This window comes from Neofelis nebulosa, chromosome 14, assembly GCF_028018385.1.
Source record: "Neofelis nebulosa isolate mNeoNeb1 chromosome 14, mNeoNeb1.pri, whole genome shotgun sequence".
NCBI classification, from domain to species: domain Eukaryota; kingdom Metazoa; phylum Chordata; class Mammalia; order Carnivora; family Felidae; genus Neofelis; species Neofelis nebulosa.
In genome coordinates this window covers 80,290,368-80,317,114 of record NC_080795.1, presented here as the reverse complement: position 1 = coordinate 80,317,114, position 26,747 = coordinate 80,290,368, and the positions used below count along the sequence as shown (strand labels likewise).

The following is a 26,747-nucleotide window of genomic DNA, read 5'->3' as shown; positions in this document are numbered from 1 at the left end:
GCGGGGCGGGGCGGGGCCGGGGCAGCTCAGTGGCCGTGGCAGGAGTTGGTGACCTTTCCAGGCCAGCGGACATGTGCCCGGGATGGGGGCCTGGCCAGGAAACGTGAGCCGCCTCGAGGCCGCTTTCACTTCTCAGACTCACTAGCGGAGAGAGTGTGGAGAAAGAGTGCAGGTTATATAAGAAATAAAACCGAAAGTGAACAAGAAGTTTGAAAATTAGATGCAAAAGAGAAAATTATATTCAGTGAACTCAAGTTCCCTTAAAAAAACCCTTCAGCTTCATATTTCTGTAGCCCCCCGCCCCGGCCTGGCCCAGGCTGTGGACCCTTAGAGAGTTAGCACCATAACCACGCAGCTTTGGGGCGCCGGGGTCTCTTGTTCCCACCTTAGGTCTTAATCTCAGGGCCGTGAATTCAAGCCCCGCACCGGGCGTGAAGCCTGCTTAATAATTAAAAAATAAAAACAAAACCCACAGAGCTTTGTTACTCGTGCTTTTGCGCCAAACAAACCTAACAGGGAAGAGAAAGCCTTTGCTTTCCGCCTGTCTTGGGTGGAAGCAGGAGGAAACTCAAAGCCTGAGAAGGTAGCCAAGGGTGGTTCTGAAAAGCCACGGCTCAGAAAGTTCTCGAGAGCTGACGTCAAGGAGACAGGCTGTCTGTCGGAGGCGTCTTCCATGCCGCCAGCAGAATTTGCTGGAAGCACAGAGCAGCTTAGCTAAGAAACAGAGTAGGTTAGCACCGGAACACCGGGTGCCTCTCTTCCCCGCACCCTGACCTTGGCTCCTTCGTTGCACGTTGCCTGGAGCCGGATGGCCCCGCAGGGAATCCACCTGTAGATGTAAGTGTGGACACAGAACTGCACTCATGTACGGGAGGTTGAGCCCTGGCCCCATTGGATCACAGTGTCCTTACCGTTACTGTAGAAGGCGACGTTATTTTTATTCCTAAGTTTAAAATAGCAGCTGCTGATCTGTCTGTGCGCCCCCCCCATCCCCCCACCAGGCTTCACCCGGCCTGTTGGCAGTCGCTGCTGGTGCCACTCTAGCTGTGGTCTGTTTTGTTCCCTCCCACAACTGTGTCACCCCAGTGAAGTTGTACACACAAGAATAGCGGGGGAAGTCCCAGGGGACGGGCCGTTCGCAGTTTCCCTCTCTCTGACATTGTTGGCCATCCACGGAGTCCTGTGTTCTGTGCCAGAACCTGGGAGCTGGCCGGGCCTGCCGAGTGGCGGCAGCTGCTCCGTGCGTTGCTCTAAAAGGACAGCACTGTCACTGCTCCCTGGGGGTGTCACAGGGTGAGGCACGTGGGCCCTTGCGGTTGGAAATCTTCTGTGTTACCAAGGCAAAATAGCCACAGGAGACTTTTCCATACCCCACGTGTACACTCAGCACACCCCACACGTGTACTTACCATACCTCATGTGTGGACCCACCATACCCTACACGAGTACCCGGCACACCCCCTGTGTGGACCCACCATACCCCCGTGTGTATTCAGCATATCCCAGAGTTTTCCAAGAGTTAGCTCGTTGTCGGCTGTGTCCGGGTCTTGAACCAAGATGCTGATGTCGGTGAAAGCGGTTTGGGGTTGTCTGTTAAAGTCGTGCCCTTTACTTGGGGCCTCTGGCTGGTCTGGATTCTTTGGCGCTCCTGTGCGGTCAAGTCTAACGACCCTTCTCCTTCAGATCCTTCACAGAGCAGCTCAGAAAGATCTCGAGGGACGCTGGGATGCCGATCCAGGGCCAGCCGTGCTTCTGCAAGTACGCCCAGGGGGCGGATAGCGTGGAGCCCATGTTCAGGCACCTGAAGAACACGTACGCTGGCCTTCAGCTGGTGGTGGTCATCCTGCCTGGCAAAACCCCCGTTTACGGTAGGCCTTGGCGGTTTGGCTGGCTTTGCCCGCGACCTCCGTGGGTGTTGGGTGCAGCCAGAGCCCTTTACACTTTTGCCACACCGGGGAGTGCTCGTTTCTGGCTCTTCTGTAATCCAGGAAAGACGAGGGGGTCTCCGACGGCTGCTGCCTGCGCTGGTCTCGCCTGAGGCCACAGTTCCCAGAGGCCAGCACACGCTGCCTCATCGTGTCACCATCCGACGTGACGGTGGCTGGACGGAGGAAGGTCCATTCAGTGCACACACGGTGATGGCCGGGGCCACCGTCCGTCGTCCTCCATGTGACGTTTGTGGGCCCACCTCAGAGCTCTCTGGAAGCTCATCAGAGTCCTTCGTGCCACAAGGGCAGTTGCACGTCCATGCAGCTGACACTCCCCAACTACCTCTGATGATGCCCCAGGCCTAGAGAGTTCAGAGAGACAAGACCCAGCCCCCCATCAGGCAGCCCCAGGGCAGTGGCGGGTATAGACTGCTGACTCCAGGGCAGGCGATGGGGGGGTTGCTAAAAAAGAAAGAAAGAAAGAGAGAGAGAGAGAGAAAGAGAGAGAGAGAGAGAGAGAAAGAGAGAAAGAGAGAAAGAGAGAAAGAGAGAAAGAGAGAAAGAAAGAAAGAAAGAAAGAAAGAAAGAAAGAAAGAAAGAAAGAAAGAAAGAAAGAAAAAGAAAAAGAAAAAGAAAAAGAAAAAGAAAAAGAAAAAGAAAAAGAAAGAAAAAGAAAGCCCTGTGGGAGCCCAGAGGCGCCCAGTGGAGGAGGTGTTGGAACGAGAACCTGGGGGTGTGTGGGGTGCAGTGAGGCTCGCCAGCTGCATTCCCAGTTAGACGGTGACAGAGTCAGATGCATAAAAGCCACGTTTCTCCCTCCCCTCTGAGCTACATACGCAAAGAGCAAAGAGAACGCCATCGGTGTTTCCATCCAGAAGTCACCTGTTTCCACAGGGCTGCCCAGGGAGTAGCTGACAGTTGCTTCATGAAGGAATCCAGAACCCAGGGCCGTGGGCCTAGATAGCTCTTTGACGTCAGGCTTGCGTTTGCTGCGGATTTCGGGGATGCCAGTGTCTCTATTCGAACCACCCTGAGCACCATGACAGGGGTGGGCGTGCCGTGCCCTCCTCCCCTCCAGCCTGGCTGTGCCCAAAACGCCCCGCAGCCCTGGAAGCTGCCGAAATGGACTTCCTTCCTGCCGTGAGACTTGTCCTACTCCCCGGCCTCCCTGACCGAGGCGACCCTGGCCTGGGCCGTGCCGGAGCCAGAACTCCAGCCCCGGGGCCTGACTTCCCTGTGCCGGCAGCCAGTCACCCGCTTCCGTGGGCGCAGCCACGGTCACAGCCACAGATGGGGTTGGGCCACGTAGCCGGACGTGGCTGCTGGGGTTGCACGTCTGGGCCCCTGTGGCGTTGGGGAGCGGCGGGGGAGGCACGCTAAGGGAGAGGTGCCGGCCAGAGCTGCCGGTGAGTGTATCTTTGGCGCTCCGCAGCCGAGGTCAAGCGCGTGGGAGACACGGTGCTGGGGATGGCCACGCAGTGTGTGCAGATGAAGAACGTGCAGAGGACCACGCCCCAGACCCTGTCCAACCTCTGCTTGAAGATCAACGTCAAGCTGGGAGGCGTGAACAACATCCTGCTGCCCCAGGGGAGGTAAGGACGCCCCCGCCCCACCGCACCCACCACGCGGGGCAGAGTCGGGCCTGATTCCCGGCGGGGTGGGGAAGCGCACACAGGTCAGGCCACGTGTGAGCGCGTGTGCCAGCCGCCGTCCTGGACGCGATGTGACACGCCAGGAAGCCAGGCGCAGTTTCGGCTGCCTTGGCCAGGTTCCCTGAGTGAGGGGAGGGCGGAGAAGGGCCCGGGGGTGCTCAGACGTGGGGTGCGGCGGCTGTGCCGTGAAGGGAGTCGGCAGGGCGGAGCCGGAGCTCAGCCTCCTGAGCGGAAGCGCGCCTCTAGAGCAGGGAGCCGCAGCTGCCGTGTAGGCGGGAGCCGCCCTTGCGTCTCCCGAGCCAGGCAGGGGACGGAGGCCACCTGATGCGGTCAGTGCTGGCAACGCAGCCGTTGGGATGGAAAAGCTCCACAGAAGAGCACACTGTTGGCAGATCCCAGGCCGGGGTCGGGGTCGGGGTCGGGGTCGGGGCCTGGCAGGGGAGGGGTGGGGTGGGGTGGGGCTGCGGGGCTCCCCGGTACCCCCTGGCCTGGCACGGGGCCCTGGGCGCTCGAGGAGAGGGCCAGGGTCAGCTTTTGTCCCTCCTGAGGGTTGACCAGCCTCTGCTGCGGCAGAGAGGGGTTTCCGTGATGACAGACGTTACCGAGGAGGTCTCGTCCCCGAAGAATCTTGGCAGTCGGGTTAGCATCTGACGAGAAGCGTGCGTAAAAGCAGGTTACTGGACACACCCTCCAGTGAATCGCACTGCCCTTGGGTAGAAGTGCTCTCGTGAGGACAGCAGCGGCCATCGCCACTTCCGTGTGTCTGGGGGAGAGACGCTAGGAGGCACCAGCTGTGTGCGGAGCCCCCAGCCTGGCCTCGGGCTGCCCGCGACGGCCCACCTGGGCGAGTTTCTGAACCACCTTCGGGCCTTGTTAAACCACGGAGGTTCTGACCAGCACCTCTGGATCGGGACCCAAGTGCTGACACTCCTGGCAAGCCCACAAGTGATGCTCTGTGGTCCGGGGACCACACCCCAAGAAGACTGAGCTACACTGTTAAGCGGCTTTTTAGTAGGTTGCCGCCGTGTGGGAAAGCGGAGAGAACCTGAAGTTAGAGCCTCCCAGACTTGAACTTGGGAGACTGGCTCAGCGAGGTGAGGTCGATCCACTCAGGTTGTGGGAAGGAGTGAGGGCCTGTCCAGAGCAGGTGGTGAGCCCAGCGCCCCGTTCGCTCAGTGAACAGGTTCTGTCGATGGAGCTCCGGCCACAGCAGTGAGCACCGGAGGGGGAGTCCCAGCCCTCTCGTGGGAGGACCCAGCACAAGGGACTTGACGGGAGCACCAGTGACATCATGGGAGGGACGGGGCCAGGAGGGTGAGGAGCTGGGTTTCTGTGGCCGGTCTGCTGGAGAAGGCGGCGCTGAGCCGATGGTAGCAAAGGACCAGGGGCCCAAGGCGCCCCTCCCCCCGCCCCGGACAAGACGCAGCCCCTGGAGGGTCCCGTTCTAGAAGGCTGCTCCAGCTCTGGGCGGAACGGGACCAGGTGGCACCTGCACCGTCTCGGGAGGGGTGCTGGCAGTGTGGGGGAGGGGGGGCCCGGAGACGGTGTGTTTGGAAGGTGGCGCTGCTGCGAGCGAGACAGGAGAGGTGTGTGGGGGGAGGGGGGGGGGGCGGAAACAGGGATCTGGACCCGGGGATGTGTGTTTAGGGGAACCCAGCAGAGAGGCGGTGTTAAAGCCACGAGGCTGGTGAGATCCCAGATCCCCCAGGGCAGGGTGTAGACAGGATGGATGCCAAGCCTACTACCCTGGAGGGTTGAGGGCTAAAAGGTTGTGGAGACAGGGAGCCAGCAGTAGAGCCCCCGCCCCCCCCCCCCCCCCCCCCCCACCAAAAGGAGAGCCAGGCGGCTCCCGGAACACTAGGGCAACGCTTCCTGTGTCATTTGTCACATGGTGCCACCAAGGAGCCTCAGGCTCTGCCGTGTGGGGGCGGGGACCTGAGGAAGACGGTCTTGTTGCCACGGCAGCAGGAAGCCTGGTGGGCGGGGCCTGCAGCTGGTTGGGAGGTGGTGAATGGGTCCGTCTAATTAGGAGCTTGGCCACGCAGCAAGCTGGCAGGCTAGGGAGCGGAGGGAGCCTGGCAGGAGTGGAGTTCATGGGCAGGTGTGGTCTTCCTTGTTGAAGGTGAGAGTCCAAACAGCTGTGGAGCCGGGAGGAGGGCTGCAAGCGCCTCGTCCGTGCCTGGTGTCTTTGTGCTGGGGAGAGCGAGGCGGGGGCCCGGCCCCAGAGGCTCACGGAGAGGGGTTGGGGGGGCGCGGTCCAGGTCAGGGCCCGGAGGCAGGCCGGTCAGCCAGGCCACGGGCAGTATCTTCCCCGAGCCCGGCCCTTCCATGTGACGTCACAGTGCCTGCCTGTGCCATGCTTCGATGTCCCGGGGACCCAGGGGGAAAACCCCCTTGGTGTGCTTGCGAGCACTGAAGGGGGAAACCTTGTCCACGTTGTGTGGAAACTCACGTGGCATACACACGCGAAGCCCTTTCCCCCACCTCTCGGCTCTGGGCGGCAGAGCTCTGTCCCACGGGAGCCCCGCCGGGGTCATCTCCCATGACACGGTGCTTCTGGTCACTGGGCGGGAAGGACACTAATGTCAGCAGCTCCTAGTGAGCGCTGAAAACACTGACATCAACAACCATGGGAGGGAAGTATTCATGTTGTGTCCATTTTCCAGAAGAGAAAAGTAAGCCCTAGAGAGAGTGAACTTCAGAACGCAAAGCTAGCTAGTGACCCCACGCTCCCAGGTGCCATGCACACGGCCTTTTCAGGAAGGTGCTAGAACACAGCGTTGGAAAGAGGCGGGGAAGCTGTTGGCGTGCTACTCACCTGGGGCGGTTTTGACCCCCAGGAAACACGTGATGTCTGGAGACATTTCTGGGCGTTGAGACTGGAGGAGTGCTCCTGGCCTCTCGTGGGCAGGGGACAGGGAAGCTGGTGAACACCGAGCAGAGGGTGACCCGGCCCCGTGCTGTGGCTGGGCCTGGGGAGACCCGGGAAGAGCGGGGCTGGGGTCCAGGCTGTAGCAAAGCGCGGGACCTTTATACACGCGTAATCTGGCATGTGGCGTTACTGTCTTCTAGACGTGATTTTAGTATCATTTCAGCACGTACAATCACTGCGGAGACAGTCAGGTGTTTACAGATGCAGACCCCCGCCCCCCCCCCCAACCCCGGCCTCACTAGCTGTCCGCCCGAGTGTCGTTCGTCTCCCCTCCCCTCCCCCCCCCCCCCCCCCGGCCCCGGACCAGCGTTGTTAGTCCACACTCCCCCACACCCCCTCCCATCCCCCCGGGTCCCACCCTGGGTTATTCAGAAACAGCTCTCAGACCCCGTGTCACTTTATGAGTGAGGTCTTTGGTATGGACTGTTAAAAGATAAGACCGTTTTTAAAAACAGCCGCGGTGCCTGTGCCCCGCTGACACCAGTGTCCTCAGCGGTCCAAGCCTCAGATGCTCCCGCTTCCCTCCGCAGGCCACCCGTGTTCCAGCAGCCCGTCATCTTTCTGGGGGCCGATGTCACCCACCCACCCGCTGGGGACGGGAAGAAGCCTTCCATTGCCGCCGTGAGTATCCGCGCGTCCCGCCCGACCCTCTGTTGGTGGCGTCCTGCCGCCTGTGGGACCCACGCCTTGGCCGAGCTGCCTGAGGGGGGCACGCGGTCCCCTTGCGGGGTGTGGCCAGAGCATCTTCCTGAACACCACTGTGCTCTCCTGGGCAGTTGCAGACAGAGTGTCCTGGGAAACAGGCATTTGGAGGGCACGCGGCACATGGCTACCCACGTGTGACAGCCGCCCGCCCAGGCCCGGGCCAGACGGCACGGATCTGGCAGCAGAAAGGCCAAGGGCCCGGTGGCTCCCGTCCTGCCGGGTCCCGCCCGTGGCTCAGGCCCGCAGTGGCTCTCTGCCCACTGGGCCAGATGCTGCAACGAGGGTTTTTTTAACGTTGTGCCTCTTTGTGAACATTTTCTGTTTTTATTACGAAACACCAAGTGTGAAGTAATTACACCGTCCGGAGTTCAACGTAGCCCTTCCCTCGTTCCGCCTGTGAGTTCCATCGGTGCATCGGGGGAGCTTCGCTCCACAGGCCCTGAGCCCCCGAGCTTCCCACGTGCTAGCTGGCCGTGTCCAGCCCCCAGGGGCCGCGCGAGGCGCCCGCTCTGTGCGCACAGCTGACTGATCTCGGGAGGGTCAGCCCAATGGCTTTGGTTCAAGAGGACCAGACAAGCACACGCTCAGGGTAGCATGGACTTGGCCTGTGGAGCACAGAGCCCAGGGAGGTACCTCTGAGTTGTCTGGCGGGACCTCCCGGCGGCCTGCAGCCAGGGCAGCCAAGTGGAGGGAAGGAAGCCTGGGGCTCAAGGCTTGTGTCCCCCAGCATGTCCAGCGGGGACCGCTGCAGTGACTTCTGGGCCAGGTGCATAATTACACTGAGTCCTAATCGTGTGGGTCAGTATTAGTTTTCTCGTTTTACACATGCAGTCTGGAAAAGCCAAACTCAGTTGCTCGAGAGAAGCTGCAGAAAACGCAGCTCAAGACCCCCTGAGGCTCAGGTTGAGGTCTGAGCAGTGCCCTCGGGTGCCTCGTGGAGGGGCTTGGAGTCACCCGTCCTAGCTTTCGCAGCAGCAGCCGCAGATGCGGATCTCTAACGTGTGGCACACGTGTGGACGGGGCCTGCCTCCCGCAGCCCAGTGCTTCTCTCCGAGGCACGTCTGATCCTGAGGGGTGGCTGATCCCCAGTCGGGAGGAAGGCCAGGACCCCCAGGAAGTGCAGGCTTCCCCGGGGACTGTTGTGGGCCCCCAGCAGGTGTGTCTGAAGTTACTCAGGGGCCCTGTTCCTTTATCAGGTTAGCATCAGGTCACCTGATTCCTCCCGCAGATATCTCCTCTTCCTACCTGGACTACAGCTCTGACCTTGTTAGACAATTTTCAGCCCGCCCTTGTTTGATTAGCAAAGGGCACGGCAGACCCCAGGGTGGAGGTGTGCCTTGTTCTCCGGGCTCCTCCTGGTCGGCACCTTCAGGCAACTGCTTACGTGCCAGTGTGCCTTTGGGATGGCCTGCCGTTTCTGGGGTTCAGAATCTTGGGATGTGCACTGATACGCAGATGGCTTCCCCTGGTGAGCAGTGTACTTTGAAAAAACTAGGGAATCTGATACAAGTTGCTTTCTTGGGACTGATGTAATTCAGCCTCATGTGATCACAAGCGGAGTAAAGGTTCAGAATAATTGCCTATTTTTTATTAGATATTTTCAGCAAACTTTTTTTTTTAATTTTTAATGTTTGTTTATTTTTGAGAGAGAGACTGCGTGAGCAGGGGAGGGGCAGAGAGAGAGGGAGAGAGAGAGAGAGAGAGAGACAGAGTACAAGCAGGGGAGAGGCAGAGAGAGGGAGACACAGAATCTGAAGAAGGCTCCAGGCTCCGAGCTGTCAGCACAGAGCCCGACATGGGGCCCGAACCCACAAACCATGAGATCATGACCCGAGCCGAAGTCGGACCCTTAACCGACTGAGCCACCCAGACACCCCCACTTTAAGCAAGTTTTTATTCTTTGCAGTCTATTGATGAACACTGTTGCCCACATACTAAAAAGAAACATAAAGGCAGCAGGTTCACAACTGACCAGCCGCTGTCCCTTCACCGTGATGTCAAGTTGAGGGCAGGGGCAAGTCTGTCCATCCCCAGTCCCTCCTCCAGCGCATACCCAGAGTAGGGGGCTTCCGGGAAGTCCCCCCAGCGTTCCCTGCACCTGTCCCGACAGGTCGTGGGCAGCATGGACGCCCACCCCAACCGCTACTGTGCCACCGTGCGGGTTCAGCAGCACCGGCAGGAGATCATCCAGGACCTGGCCACCATGGTCCGCGAGCTCCTCATCCAGTTCTACAAGTCCACGCGCTTCAAGCCGACCCGCATCATCTTCTACCGCGACGGCGTCTCGGAGGGGCAGTTTCAGCAGGTAGGCCACCTCGTGATTTCCCTCTCTGTGGTCTCAGGACACCTTAGGGTCACCCGTTTGTCCCGTACGATAGCTTGTCCGGTTCTCTGGTGAAAACGGTGATGTGGTTTCTATCCGGCCAGAGCGTGGAAGGCGGGCCAGGGAAGCGGATGCCCGGCCAGCGGTGCTGAGCCGGGACGGGAGGGACGAGGGGCTCGGCTTGGGCTCGAGGCCTCAAGGGCTGTGCGGGGAGCTTGGGTCTAGGTCAGCACGCGGCCCTTCCAGAGGCTTGGCCGGGGAGAGTCTGTGGGCTGGAGACAACAGTTTTGTCTGGGGGTCACCGTGTGCAGTGTGAAAGGCAGACTGCAGGGGGCCCCGGAGCGGGGCTGGGCGGGGGCCCCTTTGGAAGGAGGGTTAAACACAGGGTTCACAGCCACCATCTGGACGTGGAGGGAACGGCGGGGTCTCGAGTGACCTGTGGATCCCGGGCCCGGCTGGCTGCCATCAGACGTGAGGAGTAGTGGAGGAGAGGCGAGGGAGCGGGTACAGGGAGACTGTGCTCTGCTCCCGGGCACCTGCCTTACCTCCCTGTGAAGGTGACCAGTGGTCAGCCTTGAACCCAGAGCTCGGGAGCTTGGTGCCCGGATGTGTCTCCACATCCGTCCAAGCTAATTCCAGCTCGGCACCCACTCCATCCCAACACGTGCCTCCAGGGAGATGTTGGCAGGGGAGACAGAAGATACAGGGCCCGTGTCCGGTCCTGTGGGAGAAGGGACCCCAGAGGGGAGGGGATTCCGGGAGCCGTGCCGGAGTGTTCCAGAGGCCCCCAGGCTGCCTTGACAAACAGGCTGGATAGCACCTGACTAGGCGTGAGCAGGGCAGCCTGGACCTTCCTGGTCCAGAGTAGAAGCAGCTCATCCCCCTGAGGCCCACGGTTGGCGGGAAGAACAGAATCGACACTTGAGGCCAGGGCCCCTCGGAGCGTGGGCAGGGGGGTGGGGGGACCGCTCCTGTGCCGTCCCCGCCAGCGTGTGCCAGCCGACCTTGAAGGCACCTCCTGTGTAGAACCTCTCGGGTTCCCTCGGTTGGAGATGTTCACCTCCCTCCTGCGCCCCCAGCCCCCTCACCCTCTGCCGCAGCCGGCCCTGCCGGGGAGGGGTCCACACCTTCTGTTCTCATCGCTGGGAACTTGCTCGGGGTCTTACGGCGTGACCACAGCTGGCGTTTGTGAAACATCATCATGACCTGTAACTAGGACAGGGGTTAGAAACGTAAGGTGTGTGGTGCCTAGAACGGCCTTCACCACCGTGAGAGGACTTCTGCCCGCTTACCTGAGACGGGCGGTGGGAACAGCGTCTTCCTCTTCGTGGCCTGGCGCCACTTTAGCCTTCGCAGCAAGCCTGCGGGATGTAGGCTGTTCCCGTCTTAAAAGTGAAAACAAACGGGCATCAGAGAGGGTACGTGGCTTTCCCCGAGCCACACAGCCGCCTGGTGGTAGGGCTCGGGTTTGACCTCGGGCCCGGCTCCTAGGTCCTTGTGTTCTGCGAGGTTCTCTCCCTCCTCTCCAGCACAGAAAACCAGTTGTTTGGACGGATTCGTTCACGCGTATGTCTCCCACGGTGCCTCGTTACTCCCGTGTATGGTGGGTGCGAGTCACTGAGAACATTCCAGAAAACAGTGTGAGCGACATAATGCATCCTCTCATTTAAACCACCGAACCACGAGACCTGGGTCTCATTTGCTCTGTTACGTAAACAAAACAGCACCTGCGGGGAGGCAGAGGCTCGCAGCTGCTAACAGGCCACCGGAGTATCGTTTCTGAGCTGCAGCATTCGTCGGCCAGCACGTGTTCCGGACGGCGTAGTTTGAGGTAGAAAGAGGCGGTCGGTGAAAGCAGGGTAAGGCATGTGTTGTGTTCCCCCCCAGGTTCTCCACCACGAGTTACTGGCCATTCGCGAGGCGTGTATTAAGCTGGAAAAGGACTACCAGCCAGGGATCACGTTCATAGTGGTGCAGAAAAGGCACCACACGCGGCTCTTCTGTACCGACAAGAACGAGAGGGTGAGGCTCTGGCCACAGGGAGGGCCTGGGATGCGGGGCCGCGAGGGACGCGGGTCTGTGCTCAGCCCTCGGCCTGAGCCGCACTGCAGGGTGCTGGTGCCACCCCCACGGTTCCAGGTGTCTCGGGACACCCCGTCCTGGGCGAGTTCTGTGGGGACCTAGCCTCAGGCGCCAGCGAAGGGCTCTCCTCAGTCTGGTGGGACGTTTGGACCTGCAAACCCCACGGGCCTGGGACAGGTCCGGGCAGGAGACGGCATTTGTCCAGTAAAGAAATTAGCAGGGATCTGGCTCTGAAAAAGGTCCAGTTAGTAACCACAGCGGTGGACAGAGTAGCTGGAACACGGCAAACTGGGGACCCTCACGGGAGGTTGGAGGCAGCTCTGGGGAGCCGGTCCAGGGGTATGTCTCCGGGCGTCCCGGAGCAAGGGGTGTCAGCGAGAAGCAAGATTCGTAGATGTAACTGCTCAGAATTCTCCACAGTTGAGGAAAGGCGGGAATCCTGAGGTTAAAAGTATTTTCCGTGTTTCCAACAGGATAAATAAAAATAAATCTACACGTGGACGTACTGTCCTCAACTTCACATTATCAGGTACCTGCCTGAGAAAAGGGACCCACCCCCCCCCCCCCCCCAGAAGGGAGAGACACTACACTGAAAGCCTGTAGCCGTCCACTTGGTCGGTACCCACAGCACCAAGCCAGAGGACAAATTGTTAGCGACAGAAAGGGACACTTTGTCACAGTCACAGGGATGAACTACCCAGAAGAGAGAACAACTGAGTTTGGACGTAACGCTGTGACCTAAAAAATATGGAACGGGGGGTAAAAACCAGTGTAGCAAAAACACGACAGAATTCCTAGGAGGAACGGACAGATCCCCCAGCAAAGAGGTACATTTTAACGCCCTGCTATCAGAAACTGAAACAGGCACAAATGAGTCAAAGCTGGAAATGGGAAGTATGAAGAGACCACGCCAGATCTTACGGTTAGTTAGAACCCAGCCATTGACAGTTGAGTTCACGTGGAAGGCTCGTGAAAGTTGCCTCGTACCGGGTCACAGAGGCAATCTCAGGAGATTTCCAAACCTCAGTATTGGGCAAACCACAAATTTTTTTTTTTTTTTTATCAGACATTAAATTTTAAAGGAAGAGTAGAACTAAAAAGACATTTTAACAAGGCCTGAAATTTTATTTTTTTTTTTTCAACGTTTTTTTTTTTTTTTTTTTTTTTTTTTTTTGGACAGAGAGAGACAGAGCATGAACGGGGGAGGGGCAGAGAGAGAGGGAGACACAGAATCGGAAACAGGCTCCAGGCTCCGAGCCATCAGCCCAGAGCCTGACGCGGGGCTCGAACTCACGGACCGCGAGATCGTGACCTGGCTGAAGTCGGACGCTTAACCGACTGCGCCACCCAGGCGCCCCCAAGGCCTGAAATTTTAACTTCTCTTCTAAGTAGTACATGCATTAAACACATAAAGAGAATAAAAATACAAAGTAATCAGAACTGAATAAAAACGAGCATTTCACATCAGACTTCATGCAGTGCTTGGATAGAAGTGTACAGACTTAGATACATTTGTTGGAAAATAAGAAAGAACCATCAAAGAAGCCCGAAGGTACAGGAAGGACAGAAGTGAGATGTCTGTCTGGGCGTGGAAGGAAAAGCTGAGGAGCCGGTGTGCTTGGGTCCCCTCATTCCTTGGCCTGCAAACTTGACTCCTGCAAGGAGTCAAGAGGGCTCAAAGTCTGCTTGTTGCTATACCACCCCCCTCCAAATGGAAGATAATGAAGGAGAAAGTGAGGACAGAGCAGATTAACACGAACAAAACCTTCTTTGAAGATAGGTAAACCTAGCAAGACTCAATGAGGCAAAAAGAGGAAACTCTAACAATCTTAAGTAGCAAATAGAGAACTATGTATGATCTCAGGAAGGGGTGTGTGTTACCTTAAATCATTATGGGATAGTAACGGCGTTATGCTGGTAGATACCTTAGAAAACTTAGAAATGGATACAAACAGTTGTTTGTGCAATTACATAAATCACTGAAGTCAGCTCAGGGGGATAATCCACTCATCATTTCCAAAAGGCATCAGGCCCAGAGAGTTTTACAGGCAAGCTTTACCAAACCTTCAAGATTTGATGATTTTAAAGTGTGGCAGAGGATAGGAAAAAAGCGGAAACTATTTAGTTTCTTTTATGAAGTTTATCCAGATTTTTTATAGGCAAGTTTTACCAAACCTTCAAAGAATAATCTTACACAAAATATTTTAGAGAATAGGAAAAGTCGGGGGGACTCATAAAGTTACCCTGATGATACCAAGTGTTGGCGACGGTATGAGTGCTGTGCCGGGGTCAGGAGCACGGGGTCTGGAGCCAGGCAGCCTGGCTGTAGTCTGCCCCTCAGCATCTGGACTGCCCACAGGGGTCAGCCTCCCTGTACCACCTTCCTCAGGATGTCGGGAGGGTTAGCAGAGCTAACACACTAAGCACTTAGCATAGTCCTTGATACAAGTAAATGCGTCATTAGACCCCCACGCTTCTGATGGGAGTGCAGACTGATAGCCAACTTGGGTGCAGTCGGGTAATTCTAAAGGTCTGCCCTGGAGAAACCCACCTGCCTGTGTATAAGGAGACACGTGTAAGAGTGTTCATCGCAGTACTGTCTCTGATGTTCATATACTGTCATACTGTGCAGTAACGAATATGAATAAACTCTGCGTATCACATGAATACGTCTCAAGATGGTAAAAATTGGGCAGAAACAGTAAGTTGCAGAATATGTATGATGTAGGTATGCAATTTAAAAACCTGTGAAGTAACACGGTGTGGTGCTGATGGAGACTTAAATATGTAGCAAAAAAGTGATAGAGTCTAAATCCGAATGAGACTGCAACATAGAAGGGAAGCAGAGGGGGGCGCCATAGAGAGAGAGCACGTGCACAAGGGGGGGCGGGGTTCACAGAGAAGGGGAGAGAGAGAGAGAATCCCAAGCAGGGCTCGAACTCAGGAACCACGAGATCATGACCTGAGTCACCCAGTCGCCCCCTGCCTTGGATATCACGTGTGCGTGGACGAGGACCTGTCCAGTGTCCATCGTGCACAGTTTTAGATTCAACAATAACCGAAGAGCCTTCGAGCATTACACGCAGATTTTTCAGCAAAGGGAAGACACTGCCTCTCCCACCCGGGCCTCCTAAAGGCCCCAGCCTGCCTAGAACAGGAGCTTCCTTACTTCTGGTGGCTAGGATTTATTAAATTTTACTTTAATACCGTAGCCAATTTAAAGACTTCAAAATGGGGCAGCCCGTGGTCGGGAAGGCCCAGCACCAGACGGCAGTGTGGGCGAGGCTGGCTGGCTTGCTTTGCTCTGTTGCCCCTGGACGTGTCTAACGGGTTCCTGTATTGCCAAAGGTTGGGAAAAGTGGAAACATTCCGGCAGGCACGACTGTGGACACGAAAATCACCCACCCGACCGAGTTTGACTTCTACCTGTGTAGTCACGCCGGCATCCAGGTGAGGACACAGTCTCTGTGACACGGTCTGCGTGTTCAGCAAACACCGGAGGAGCACAGACCTCACGCCGAGCGCTCCCGTGGGCTCCGGGGACGTGGTGTGGAAGGCAGGGCTGGGGCCCGAGCCCGTCCCCGGGGAGGTGGGGCAGTTAGCCGGCGAACAGGTGAGTCGGGACCACGGGGTGCTGGGGAGGAAGGACCCACTGGCGTGCTGCGGCCAGGGTCCCCATTTTAGATGAGGTGAGGTCAGACAGGCGGAGTAGTGGGTGCGAGGCCAGGGGCGCTGGCGAGGCCCGAGGGGCGTCCTGCGTGCCTGGGGCCGACTCCGGGCCAACTCATTTCCACGTGGTGGGCTTCACCCTTGTCCCCCGCCACGCGTGTTTGCAGGCCGCACAGGGACGCTCTGTCAGTGCAGGGACCCGTGGTTTTTGTCATCAGACGTTCGGCGCCGCGTCCTCGGTGAGGCGTCGCGTGGACGGGTCTCGGCAGCACCCCGGTGTGGGTGAGTTCTGGATGCCTCGCTCACGTGCTCACGCCCTGACCCTCTGGTCCGCTTTTAGGGAACAAGCAGGCCTTCCCACTACCACGTGCTTTGGGACGACAATCGTTTCTCTTCCGACGAGCTGCAGATCCTCACCTACCAGCTGTGTCACACCTACGTGCGCTGCACACGCTCCGTGTCCATCCCGGCGCCGGCATACTACGCTCACCTGGTGGCCTTCCGCGCCAGGTACCACCTGGTGGACAAAGAACATGACAGGTAAGCGGCGTGCCTCTGCTGGCCGGGGTCGCGTCGGCAGCTGCGTTTCCCGAACGGGAAGCGGCCAGGCCCTGGTGGCCGGAGCCGTCAGGCGCCCACCCGCCGGCGTCTTCCCACCCCCACCCCCCCCCCCCCCCACCCCCCGCCCAGCGGCTGCGTGGGCGCCTCCCCGAGTACCCGGTGCACTGAAGGCCGCGCTCTCTCTCTGTCTGTCCCCCTGCGCCCGCAGTGCTGAAGGAAGCCATACCTCCGGGCAGAGTAATGGGCGAGACCACCAAGCCTTGGCAAAGGCGGTCCAGGTTCACCAGGACACGCTGCGCACCATGTACTTTGCTTGACGTGTCATAGTGTTTACGATGGTATACGGAGTTGGATTCACATGAGACCAGCTACACTCAGACCAACAGATGCCCAGCCCTTCCGTGACAGCCAGCATCGAACATGAGACGTCATCGGTTTTAGTAGATCCTCCATCTTCCAGAATGCCTTCCGTCCCAGATTTCAGACTTGGATTTTGAACTGCAGACCTGTATGAGACCCCATTGTCGTAGGAAGTATGGTTTGCCAAAATCTAGAAGCTGCTTCTTAAAATAGAGTCCCGTGTTTCCTAAAAATCTCCTAAAACCAGTCTATGAACTCAGGGCTTTAAAACATTTTTAATTTATTTGGTCATTCAATTTACTTGTTTTTAATACATGATTCTCTATGAAATTGATGGGCTCAAACTAGCTGTGAACGTTCTCAGAGAGTGGAAGCAAAACACAGAGCACGGCAGTGGTTTTAAAGCCTTGAGCGTTGTGAGGTGGTCGCTGACGTCTACACCAGAGTGACCCTAGTGCGCTCCTGACAGGGCTCACACAAGCTCTTCGGGGCCGAGGGCAGGTGGCCCGCCGAGGTGCCCACGGGCGTCTCGCTCTGTCACCACCCGCCTCTCACTCAGCTTGAAATAAGGAGCGGGGGCAGAAGACGGGCCATGTGTGTTTACAACATTTATAGGTCCAGAGAGATTGGCAGACAAGTGCCATTTTAATAAAAATTTATTTAAAAAAAAAAAAAAAAGAAAAAAGACAATATGCCGACAGTCTAATCGTAAGATTTGTCCTATAGGACTGTGACATTTATTTTCCAAAGTTTCTAAAGAATACGGGTCTGTGGTGATAAATACAGTACAATCCTTTTTCACTGTTATGTCTTTAATGTAAGAGAAAAAAATATATATATCTGGTTTGCAGTATTAATGTGATAGGTAGATGCTGTTTTTCATTTTATTGACTATGGGGTGCTTATTGTGATCTGTTTAGCATATCAGGAGTGTTTTGGAGCCTGGAGACTGGACCGCCTCGTGTGGTTCTCGCGCTTACGTACAGGAGTATGCAATTGACTCAATGTGACCGCGACCCGCCTTCCCCGCGTAGATTGCGTAGCCTGTACTTGGGGGGCACCGAGCGCGCACGGCAGCCGCTCGCCGCCGCCCCACCTCCCGCCCCCGTGTGTTGCTCAGCCGGTTAAGCACAGATGGAATGTACTTATTCTTCCATTCCTGGAACAGGTCCACGTGTCGGAGTGCACTTCTCTCTGCGTCTGGTTCTCTGTTAGACGAGTCTCGTAGGATCTATGCACTGAAACGCGCAGAGAGCCGTCGGCGGTGGCTCCCCGTTGGGCGCGAGGCCAGCGGCCCGCGACGGAGCCTGCCCGCAGAGGTGGCGGACTGCAAAGCCCACAGAAGAGATTTGCATTCTGGGCCCCAGACGCGGGTTTGCCAATCTAGAAACCGTCGCACTAAGCGTGATACCACGGACAACTCCGGAAGGGTAACAGCAGACGACTCTGTGCTAAGTGGGCTGTTTGTCCTCGTAGACAGTTTTTAAAACAAATCAAATCCACGTTCAGTGTAGAGATTCGGGGAAGGAGACGAGCCCTTCCCCCCCCCCCCCCAAGTGCTGCTTTGTGCTCTGTAGGCTTACCCCTCCCTGCCGACGGCCCTCCCCGGACCCAGTCCCCGACACTGACCTCTGGCCCTGCGGTGGGGCAGGGGTCCCGATGGGCTGGCTGCCTCTTGCTGGAGACAGCACCCCCACCTCCATCCTTGTCTGCTGGCTCGGAGGGGGGAGGGGCGACCGCAGGCGGGGCTGTGACAGACACTTGGCCTAGATTTTGGCGGCGATGACAAAGGGGCGACTATTGTTTGTGAAGATATATACTCAGAGTGGTGTGTGCGTGCGTGTCTGTGTGTGCATGTGGGTGTCTTAGTAATGGCGTTAGCCTTTTCTTGCTGTATCTTTTTTGTTTGGGGGGTTTTTTTGTTTTTTGGGTTGGTTGGGTTTTTTTGTTGTTATTTTGTTGGGTTTTTTTTTTTTTTTTCTTTTTTTTTTTTTTTGTTATTTTGGTCTTTTTAAACGAACAGAAGCCTCTGCTCTAAGAAATGTTGCAATTCCCTGTCCTTTTATTGGCAAGTGGCACTTTCTCCTATTTTCAGAAGGATACCAATACACTCTTGGCTTAAATTACCAGGAGCATCCAAGCTAAGGAGGGAATCTCTTCACTAATACACCTTCGAAATCTGAAATTAGGTTAGTTTTCAGCCATGTTTAGGGTCATCTGGAATCGTGTGTCTCAAAGGCTTGTTTCTGCAACCTGCCACAGGGTCCTGGCGGTCAGGGCAGTGGCGGTGCTTGGTAAAAATGCAGACCCCTGAATCAGATTCTCCAGAGCTGGGCTGGGCGTCTGTATTTTGTACCTTCAGCCGGGATTCCGGGGCTGCCTGAAGTCTGAGAACCCGTGATGGAGAACTTTCTGAAGAGTAATCTCCCTCGAGCACCAAGGGCCCAGCCCTTTGGCAGTGCGGGCAGGTGCCTTCTAAGCTAACGCCTAGGAAAGATCACAGGCTGACAGAAAATGAGACCTTTTTTTTCTTTAATCATTTGAAGGCAAGGTGTTCCTTTTCGTGGGCCATAGTACTTGAGAAAGGTACTTTGTACAGCCCTATGCTAGTTTTACAAAACCTTTCATACTAAAAGCATTAACAGACCAAACGTCTCCAGCTGGGTTAGCTGCATACCTTTGTACACATCTGATGATTCAGAATTCAAATGGCTGTAGTTACAGTTTCTCAGGTAAATAATTGTTTTCCCAAATTTCTACCAATCCCCCCGTTATTAGGATCAGTTTTGAGACAGCGTAAAACCTCAAAGTGCAGTAGACTAAGTCTGAGCCCTGTTCATGTGGAAGCCAAAAGGGGCCCTCGCCCGTCTCTGACTGTGCTTGCACCCCCCGCCCCTGGGCTACCTCGGCCCTCGTGGCCCCAGATTCCCAGGGGAGCCCCGTCCTCCACGTGCGTGCGGTCACCGGAGGCTCGGGGCCCATGTGGACTCGAGTGGCGTCCGCTCGCTGGCTTTGCCCCGCCCCACTGTTAAGTAAGGTGTGCCTTGCTTTAAGCAAACTGAATGTGAAAATTATGATGTAGAAATCTGGATTCATTAAAGAGAAAAACTAGGATTTATCTCGTCTCTTTTAAAGAGGTCTCCCAATGAGATTCTTATACTGGTACTCTTCCTAGTAGATTTTAAAATGTTCGCTTTAAGAGAAATGACAGTACCCCCCTCCCTTCCCCACTGTTCTGCTCGCCCCGCTCTCGCCCTAGTGACAAAGCAATGAAGGAAACCCCGGGGGAGCCGAGGGCGGCCGCTGCTTTGTGCCCGTGCCCCTTGGGGACGCTGAGATTCCAGCCTGTTTGTGTGCTACAAGCTCAGAATTTCCTAGTGCGGATACGTTATTGTAAAACTGGGCATACCTGTACTTTTAGAAAGGGACTGTTTGGTTTGGGAGTTGAGAAATCTTCACACACACACTTTTGATACGTTATAGGGTCTGCTTTTACTTTTTTAACGTGATGTCGCTTTCTGGTGGTGTTCTCACACTCCCGTGGATGAATGTTTGCACTCTAGAACCACAGGCGGCCCCTGGCCCTCGGTGGGTGCGGGGGGGCTTGCCCGAGAGGGACGTGGTGGCAACGGAGTGATTTCCCTGCTCTTTTGAGGTTGGCCGGGGTCCCTGCTCTGACTGATGTTCACCCTGGCTGCGGGGTGCTCATTGGAAAAGACCGTGTAGTTCAGTTCCTGCAGCGGGGTGTGGGGTAGTTTTACTGATGTCATATTATATGTTATTTTTATTGTTGGTAAATGCAAATGTTGCTATTTATTTTTTTTCTTTCTGCTCTGGTTCGATTTGGCCGATGTGGATATCCCAGTGCATGTGGTACCTGATGGATATGCTAGCAGTTTCTTTCCCCAACTTTTATAAATTGCCTAATGTTTACCTGCAAGTTTGCCGGATGATTTTATTTTTGAAAGCCACAAATGTAATTTTTCTGGATGAATTGTTTTTCTTATATATGCAGCAATGTAATTTTACATTGATCTGCAGGGTGATTTAAATTTTATTTTTACAGGGCAGTTTTTCAGTCAAATTATATATTTGATACAATATGTTAAGGGTAGACCAGCCAAGCGTCCTGCAGTTGGGACACCAGACTGTCTCTGGGGGGCCTGGGGGGCTGGGACGGCTTCTCTTGGTTGCTTGGCATCATGGAAGCACTTGGCTTGGTTCGTGGAGCCGTCAGGATCTGGATGTACTCCTTCAACGGGACTTTGATCTGTTGGACAGTTAAAAGGATTTTTCATGGGCATTTTCCTACACCTAAGGCAGTTCCATTAGGAGGAGCTTTAGAAGTTGACATAATCCAGACAGTGGACAATCCCAGTGGCCCAGACAAGCCATAGAAATTTCCCTGTGACCTCTCTTTGACTCATCTCTCACGCTCATGAGAAAAGGAATGTACAATAAATAGAAACTTCCTCAGTGTTCGTACGCCTCACTTTCAGAATGCAAATAGTTTATTTATATTTTAAGCCCTTCCCCAAAGTAACCAAGAATCTTCTCCCTCGAGCTGCCCTGCCTGCGGGTTTCGGCTGCGGTGACGTTCTCTTCAGTGTGGACACGGTGCACGTGTGACTTTGTAATGGGGCTGTCTGTGTTACACACACACGCTGACTCTTTTGTAAGGAAGATTTTCAACTCAGAATAATTGCACTGATTTTTTGACAACTTCCTTTTTATTATGTCCAACTTTGCATCTGCTGTACTTGTTTGAAACGATTGTAAATAGATGTAGGGCCGCAAACGTGATAGGAACGCGACGCGTCGCTTTGTTGTAGGGTACTGGCACGTTTTCAGTATTATGTGTTAGAGTCGCGTGGACTTCACTCTGCCTCTTTAGCCTTGTGTCTGCTGACCATTCATGAAGGACAAATTAGCCTCGTTTTCTTGTTTTCCAGAAAGGAAGTTTGCAGTTTATTGAAAGGAGAGTATGCTCTCCCATTGAGGTCTGAAGATTTAACTTTAAGAGGGTTAACTATAAATCCTTTGAGCGCTCTCTTTGGTCTCATTCCTGGTTGTTTTTCATGGCTCCTTAAAGCATTTTCTTCCAGTTCCATCCAGCATCTGACAGTTCGTATCAGAAGCATCTGTGTGGCCAATGTTGCTAGACGGTGAGGGCCTCCCTCACTTCTCTTTGGTCAGCCATCATTTTAAAGCCATGAGATCACTGTTGTGTCAAAACCGTCATTTGTGGCTTAGCCCATCGATGCTGGAGAGACCTGAGATCCAGCGCTGTTCCTGTATGCCTTGTGACGTTGCTAGGTGAGAAGTATGTGCTCCAGCCCACAGCCCACAGCGTGTAATCGTTTGCGGTCAGGCTACCCAGTAAGACACACACGGAGCTTCTAGACCCAAACCAGTCACGAATGTGTGTCAACGTAGCGTCGATGCCATCGTGGTGCCCTCCGTAATGCTTTTTTGGTTATGTTTTGCCATTTTATTGTCTAAAGTGAATGTATTGGCCTAGCCAAATCACTACGGAAGGTGGTTTCTGAATACCTTTTAGTTTAAAAAAAAGTAAATAAATGCAGATAAAGGCTACCTCTGAATTCTCAGTAGATTAGTGTTTGCTCTTAAGCGTAGCTGTCCACACTGAAAATAGCCAAAACGTTGCCTGAATAAACTGAATTGTGAACATCTCTCTCTCCAGTTCTGGCTTGAAAATGTGTGTGCCATACTGTGACCCGTGGGCAGTCCCCTCCTCCCCCTCGGAGGTAAGAGAGGTGGGCCGGGACTCCTCGGGGCTGCCCGGCTCCGTTTTAGGACTCTAAGCGGCCAGCGCGAGGAAGAGCCTCCCGCACCGTCCTCCCAGGCTGGCGGGAGCGCCTCCGTGTGGGGCTGCGTGCAGCGAGACCCTGAAGCAGCCTGTGGTCCTGGCCTTGTGCGCTTCCCTGTTTGCTGTGAGAAAGCACTCTCTTCTCTGCTTCACTTGTGAATGGGTTGAAAATGGCTCCCTCTGCGCTCTCCTCCCTTTTTATACGCTCTGTAAAATCACAAAGGTGCTTAAACACCAACTCTTGTGCAAAAATAATCCATCTAAAGTGGCCGTGTGGTCGCAGGAGACAGTGCGGTCGTGATCGGCCTTTGACCTTGGAACCTTGAGTTACTGTCACTCCCTACTTAAAAATGATCTACGGTTTAAAAGCAAAATGTTGTGTCCGAGTCCAAGGCCCTTTGTTTGACCAGACTTAAGGGCCCACAGCCAGCATCTTTAAGTCGGAGTTCCCAGGGCCCCCTGGGTCATCTGACGCTAACTCTAACTCTCGCTAACTCGCAGGCAGTCAGTCCTGAGAGTCTGTCACCTACCGCTCTGAATAGCCCTCCCTGTGATTAACCACTTTGCTGCCAGAACGTCCTTTGCCCACACACTGCCGTGGGTCAGTCGGGGTCGCCCTCTGCCCTCTTCACCTCTTGTCTTTAGGCTCGTTACGTTCTCTCATCTTTGGAAGGTCCGCATTTGCTGCGAGACCCCTCCGTTGGTTTGCTCTTAAATTCTTGAGGGACAGGCGGGCGGTTTTGCAGGAACGGACATCTGGGGGCGTGGAGGTTGCTCTGCTCGCTCACCGGACGCTCATCAGATGCTGACTTTGGCGCAGAGAGGTTACGCGCGTAACATGACCTGGCAGTTTTTGCCTTTAGCACTGTCGTTTTGGGTTTTGATGCTTTTCTCGCTGCGCGGCGTGCTTTAATCCTGAAAGAGCTAAGTGTCCTTTGCGGTCTTTCTACGAATGTTTTGTAATGGCGCGACTACACTGTTTTGTAGACACAGCCCTCCCCAAGATGCGTGGGCGCTCAGCGCGGGCACCCTCAGTGTCTGCTGACCTGCTGCTTCTGGAACTGCTCCGGCGCTCTGGGTTGGCCTTCTCTTCGACCAGAATCCCATTCAGGGCGTTTTCAGGGGACACCGCACGGCAGCCCACTCTGATTCAGTAATGTGAACTGTTGAACTCAGATCTGCCCATGAGCTCTGTGCATAAATGTCTCCAGAATCCCGGGGTGAGCCTCTCCCGCCATTTTCACGTTCATGAAAAATTATTTTAAAAGAGGGAGCTGAAGACTACTGGTGCTTTTGTTATTAACACTTTTCTCTTACTGGTTGATGTGAAAGAGTTAAAGCTAAAACACCAAATATTAACTCTTCCTCCTCAAGTGTCTCCAGGAACTAGATGTTGAGGCCACCCTCGTTAAGCACCTTCTGAATCAAGGTCCTTCAAACCGTGAGTCGATCCCAAGACCAGCCTACGCCATGAGGCCAGGGGTGCGGTGCAGGCCAACTGTGTGGCCCCTTGGCACCACTTGGCAGACCTCGGTGCTTGTGTTGGGGAGCCGAGGCTCCTTTGAACTCTAGAGACTGTGGGGACAATCTGGGGGAGGGGGGCGCGGGAGAGGGCAGGTCCCTCTGACCCAGGAAGCGGGTGGCACCAGGCCTTCCTCTGGTCTCCCTCGGTACCAGACTGAGCATGTTCTGGAAGACCCAGTCTCAGCCTCTGTGCCTTTAAAAGTCCGGTCCTCAGTGTCCTTTTGGAATCGCGTTGGGGCTGCGTTTTCATTGGGAAGTAAGCCTGGATCATTCCACAAGTCAATCATTGACCTTCTGCCTTTGAATCTGCGTTTGCTCCTCAGCTCCTGACTTTGTAAACTGTGATGCCCGTGCATACTGTCTCACGTCGGAAAACGTTAGGTTCTTGTAGCCGCAGGATTTCCTTTCCAAGTCCACGTCCGCGGCGGGGATTCCGGGAAATGCGCGCAAGATCCATCTCTTTTAGTCAGGCATCGACCATAACCGTCAGCAAGACCTGGTGGTTTCGTCCCCTTAGTCGCTTGACAAGACTGTTTAGTGTCACGGAACTAGATTTTTAGAAAAGGAATTGGAATCGTGTCTCTGGTAAATTGCGTGTGAAGTCCTCAGACGTAAGGTGCTATTCAGTCCTACTGTCCTTCTCTTGGGACGCTTTTCGTTAGTGTTGCTGTTTTGTGTGGTGTGTGGGGAAGCTGCTGACTGGGGTGAGCCGTGCATATAGGACTCCCGATTCTGACATACCTAAAATGCAGTCTTTATCTCTAACTCATCTAAGCCAGGTTTTGAGCAGTTTCTTGGCTGATGGTCTAATGACAAAACACCTTACCCTGTCCAGGATGATTTTATTGCTTTCAAGTGGGGGAAAGAACCCGATGTTATTTATTTTTAAAATGCATAGAAATCCATCCTCAGTGGCTCCTCTTGGCCCTCCCTTCTCCCAATCTCTCCTTTCTGAAAGGCAGTGAGTGGTCTTTCCCTCGGCAGAGGTGCTGGCTGCAGAGGGGAGGACACATTCAGAATCTCGGATCTTCTTCCAAGGCAAATACACGCGTGACTAAAATCCTGAGAGTATATAGTGTAGCACTAAATGGAAATTTGAGTCCTGAGTTTGATAGTGGATTTTAATGTAGTGGCTGAAGGTATGAATTCATGTTTTGTAACTATAGAGGCAAGTGAGTTTTTACTTTTTAAAAAGTTTTAAGAGAATAATTGTTAAGTTTCTGTGCAGCAAAGTGGCTAATTACTCATTAAATACAAGAAAAGAATGTAGTGTCTAAATCCAGATTTTTCTTACCTCTGATACACTTCAGATTACTTACCTAATATGTATTGAGGGGTTTTAACCCTGAGTTTTATCAACTTTTCTAGTTTTATTTTATTTTTATAAAATAATTGAAAAAGAACCAAAAATGAATTCAGAAGTTCCATAGGTAGATCTTGCCCCTTCTTAATTTTCCTCCCACAATAAAACATTTTAGAAGATATTTTGAATCAAAATGTATTGTGACCATTGAAAGTTTACTATTTTCTAAGAAGCTGAGCAGCTACAAGGGCCTCGTTTCAGGCGGTACTCTGCGTATTGTCCACGGACTGTTGATACCTGTGCGGTGGGTCTATGTGACGACGTCTTGTGCTTGCAATAGAGAAACCGTGCAGTGCTGTTTTGTAAAACTGAAAGTTCCTGTACAAACTAGTATTTATATACATTGGCCTCTCTGTATAATTTCTCATTTGCTACATGAATTGTAAAATTAATTATAAAATTATAGTACCTGCTAAATACAATTCGGAGGCTCACGTCCTTGTCTTTTGTTCACTACCATTCCGTGTGTTTTGAGGATGTCCGATGCCTGCATGACGCGAGGTGGTAATGCCACTTGAAATCAAGCCTTAATCAGATGTTAAAATTGTAAGTTTCAGAGTATGCAAAAATATTAGGCAGGGTGGGTTTAAACTGTTCAGATCAAGATGCTATATCCTAAATCAACCAGTCTCTTCTCTGGAGTTACAAAGGGAAACTTTCGGTGATCCAGATCCCTGTCTCGCTCTGTCTGGTCTGGCGTGGCCGTTGCCACTGCTCGATGAAAACGGACCATTGTGCATTTCTGTGGCAGTCAAAATGACCTATTCTGAAAGTCTAGAGACTTTTTCAGGGTTACTTTTAAATGTTTGGTTTTTTTTCCCTCCAGTCTGAGATTTATTTATGGCAAATGGAGAGTGTGATTTGGGCATGAATCTTACTGAACCTGCTCACGTTCTAAGCTTTCTTCAGGTAGTGCCACCTGCCATCGCTTCCGCATAGGATTATCTGGATTTTTGTTTTTGTAAAAGCATCTTAAACTTAGACATAAAATGGAGGGGACCCAGCTTTCTTTACAATGTGGATCTACCTCAGTTAAACAGTTGGGTGCTATTTACTAAGTCTGTCAAATCAAATTGGAAAAAGTAACCAAACAGCAAGATATAACTCCACACAAAGCTTGAAATCATAATTTCCGTTTATTTAATAATCTTTTTATTTATTTTGTGCCTTTTGTGTTGAATCCTAATGCATTGAAAAAATCAGTATGAAATTAAAATTCTTACATTGCAGGTGGGGAGAAAAGCCCAATTGGCCATGGAATTTGATAGGTTGCCCCCAGCCAACAAGTAAGGTAGAACTGAAATCCCAACTGCCCTCTTGTGAAAAGAAAAGAAAAAAAAAAAAAAAAAAATTATGTCCAAGAGCAAATTAACATTTTACAAACAAATTCCAAACTCTTCTATGCATGTACTTAAAGCTCTCTCTTCATTTTCTGTGCCAATGAAGGGGCAGCCAAAACAACTCCCACGTACTTAACTGTTGCGGGTTTTGCCATCTGTGCCCTTCCCCCCCCCCCCCCCCCGCCACCTCTGGCGTATTTTATACATTTATTTCATAAGCAGCAAATGGACTGTTGTCGATTTCGTCTCTCCTGGTGGAGGTGTTGGTGGCCAGGGGGAAGCCGGAGGAAGAGGGGGGTGCGGGAGCCACTGAAGTGTAGGGTGGGCTGTGGCGGGGTGGGCGGAGGCCTGCATTCAGCAACAGCCCCGGGGTTGCCCTGAGTTAGGCAAGCTTTCTGGCAGGTGAGAAAGTGAGGTAGGAGATCGATGACTTTCCATGCTTTTATATTTGGCAGTTTACAATTCTAGACTTTTCCTA

General features: G+C 53.9%; 1 protein-coding gene across 6 annotated transcripts in view; it reads left to right on the top strand.

Annotated features, from left to right (window-relative positions):
• AGO2 (argonaute RISC catalytic component 2) overlaps window positions 1-25,351 on the top strand; it is a 111,468-nt gene extending 86,117 nt beyond the window's left edge. For all 6 annotated transcript variants that reach the window (XM_058699189.1, XM_058699193.1, XM_058699190.1 and 3 more), the window contains 8 exons: window positions 1,684-1,868; window positions 3,361-3,520; window positions 7,043-7,133; window positions 9,328-9,522; window positions 11,428-11,562; window positions 14,971-15,072; window positions 15,632-15,831; window positions 16,061-25,351. In XM_058699189.1, coding sequence (XP_058555172.1) covers window positions 1,684-1,868; window positions 3,361-3,520; window positions 7,043-7,133; window positions 9,328-9,522; window positions 11,428-11,562; window positions 14,971-15,072; window positions 15,632-15,831; window positions 16,061-16,169 — 1,177 coding nt within the window. In that variant the 3' untranslated portion in view covers window positions 16,170-25,351. The remainder of the gene's footprint in view (window positions 1-1,683; window positions 1,869-3,360; window positions 3,521-7,042; window positions 7,134-9,327; window positions 9,523-11,427; window positions 11,563-14,970; window positions 15,073-15,631; window positions 15,832-16,060) is intronic.
• The last annotated feature ends 1,396 nt before the right edge of the window (window positions 25,352-26,747 follow it).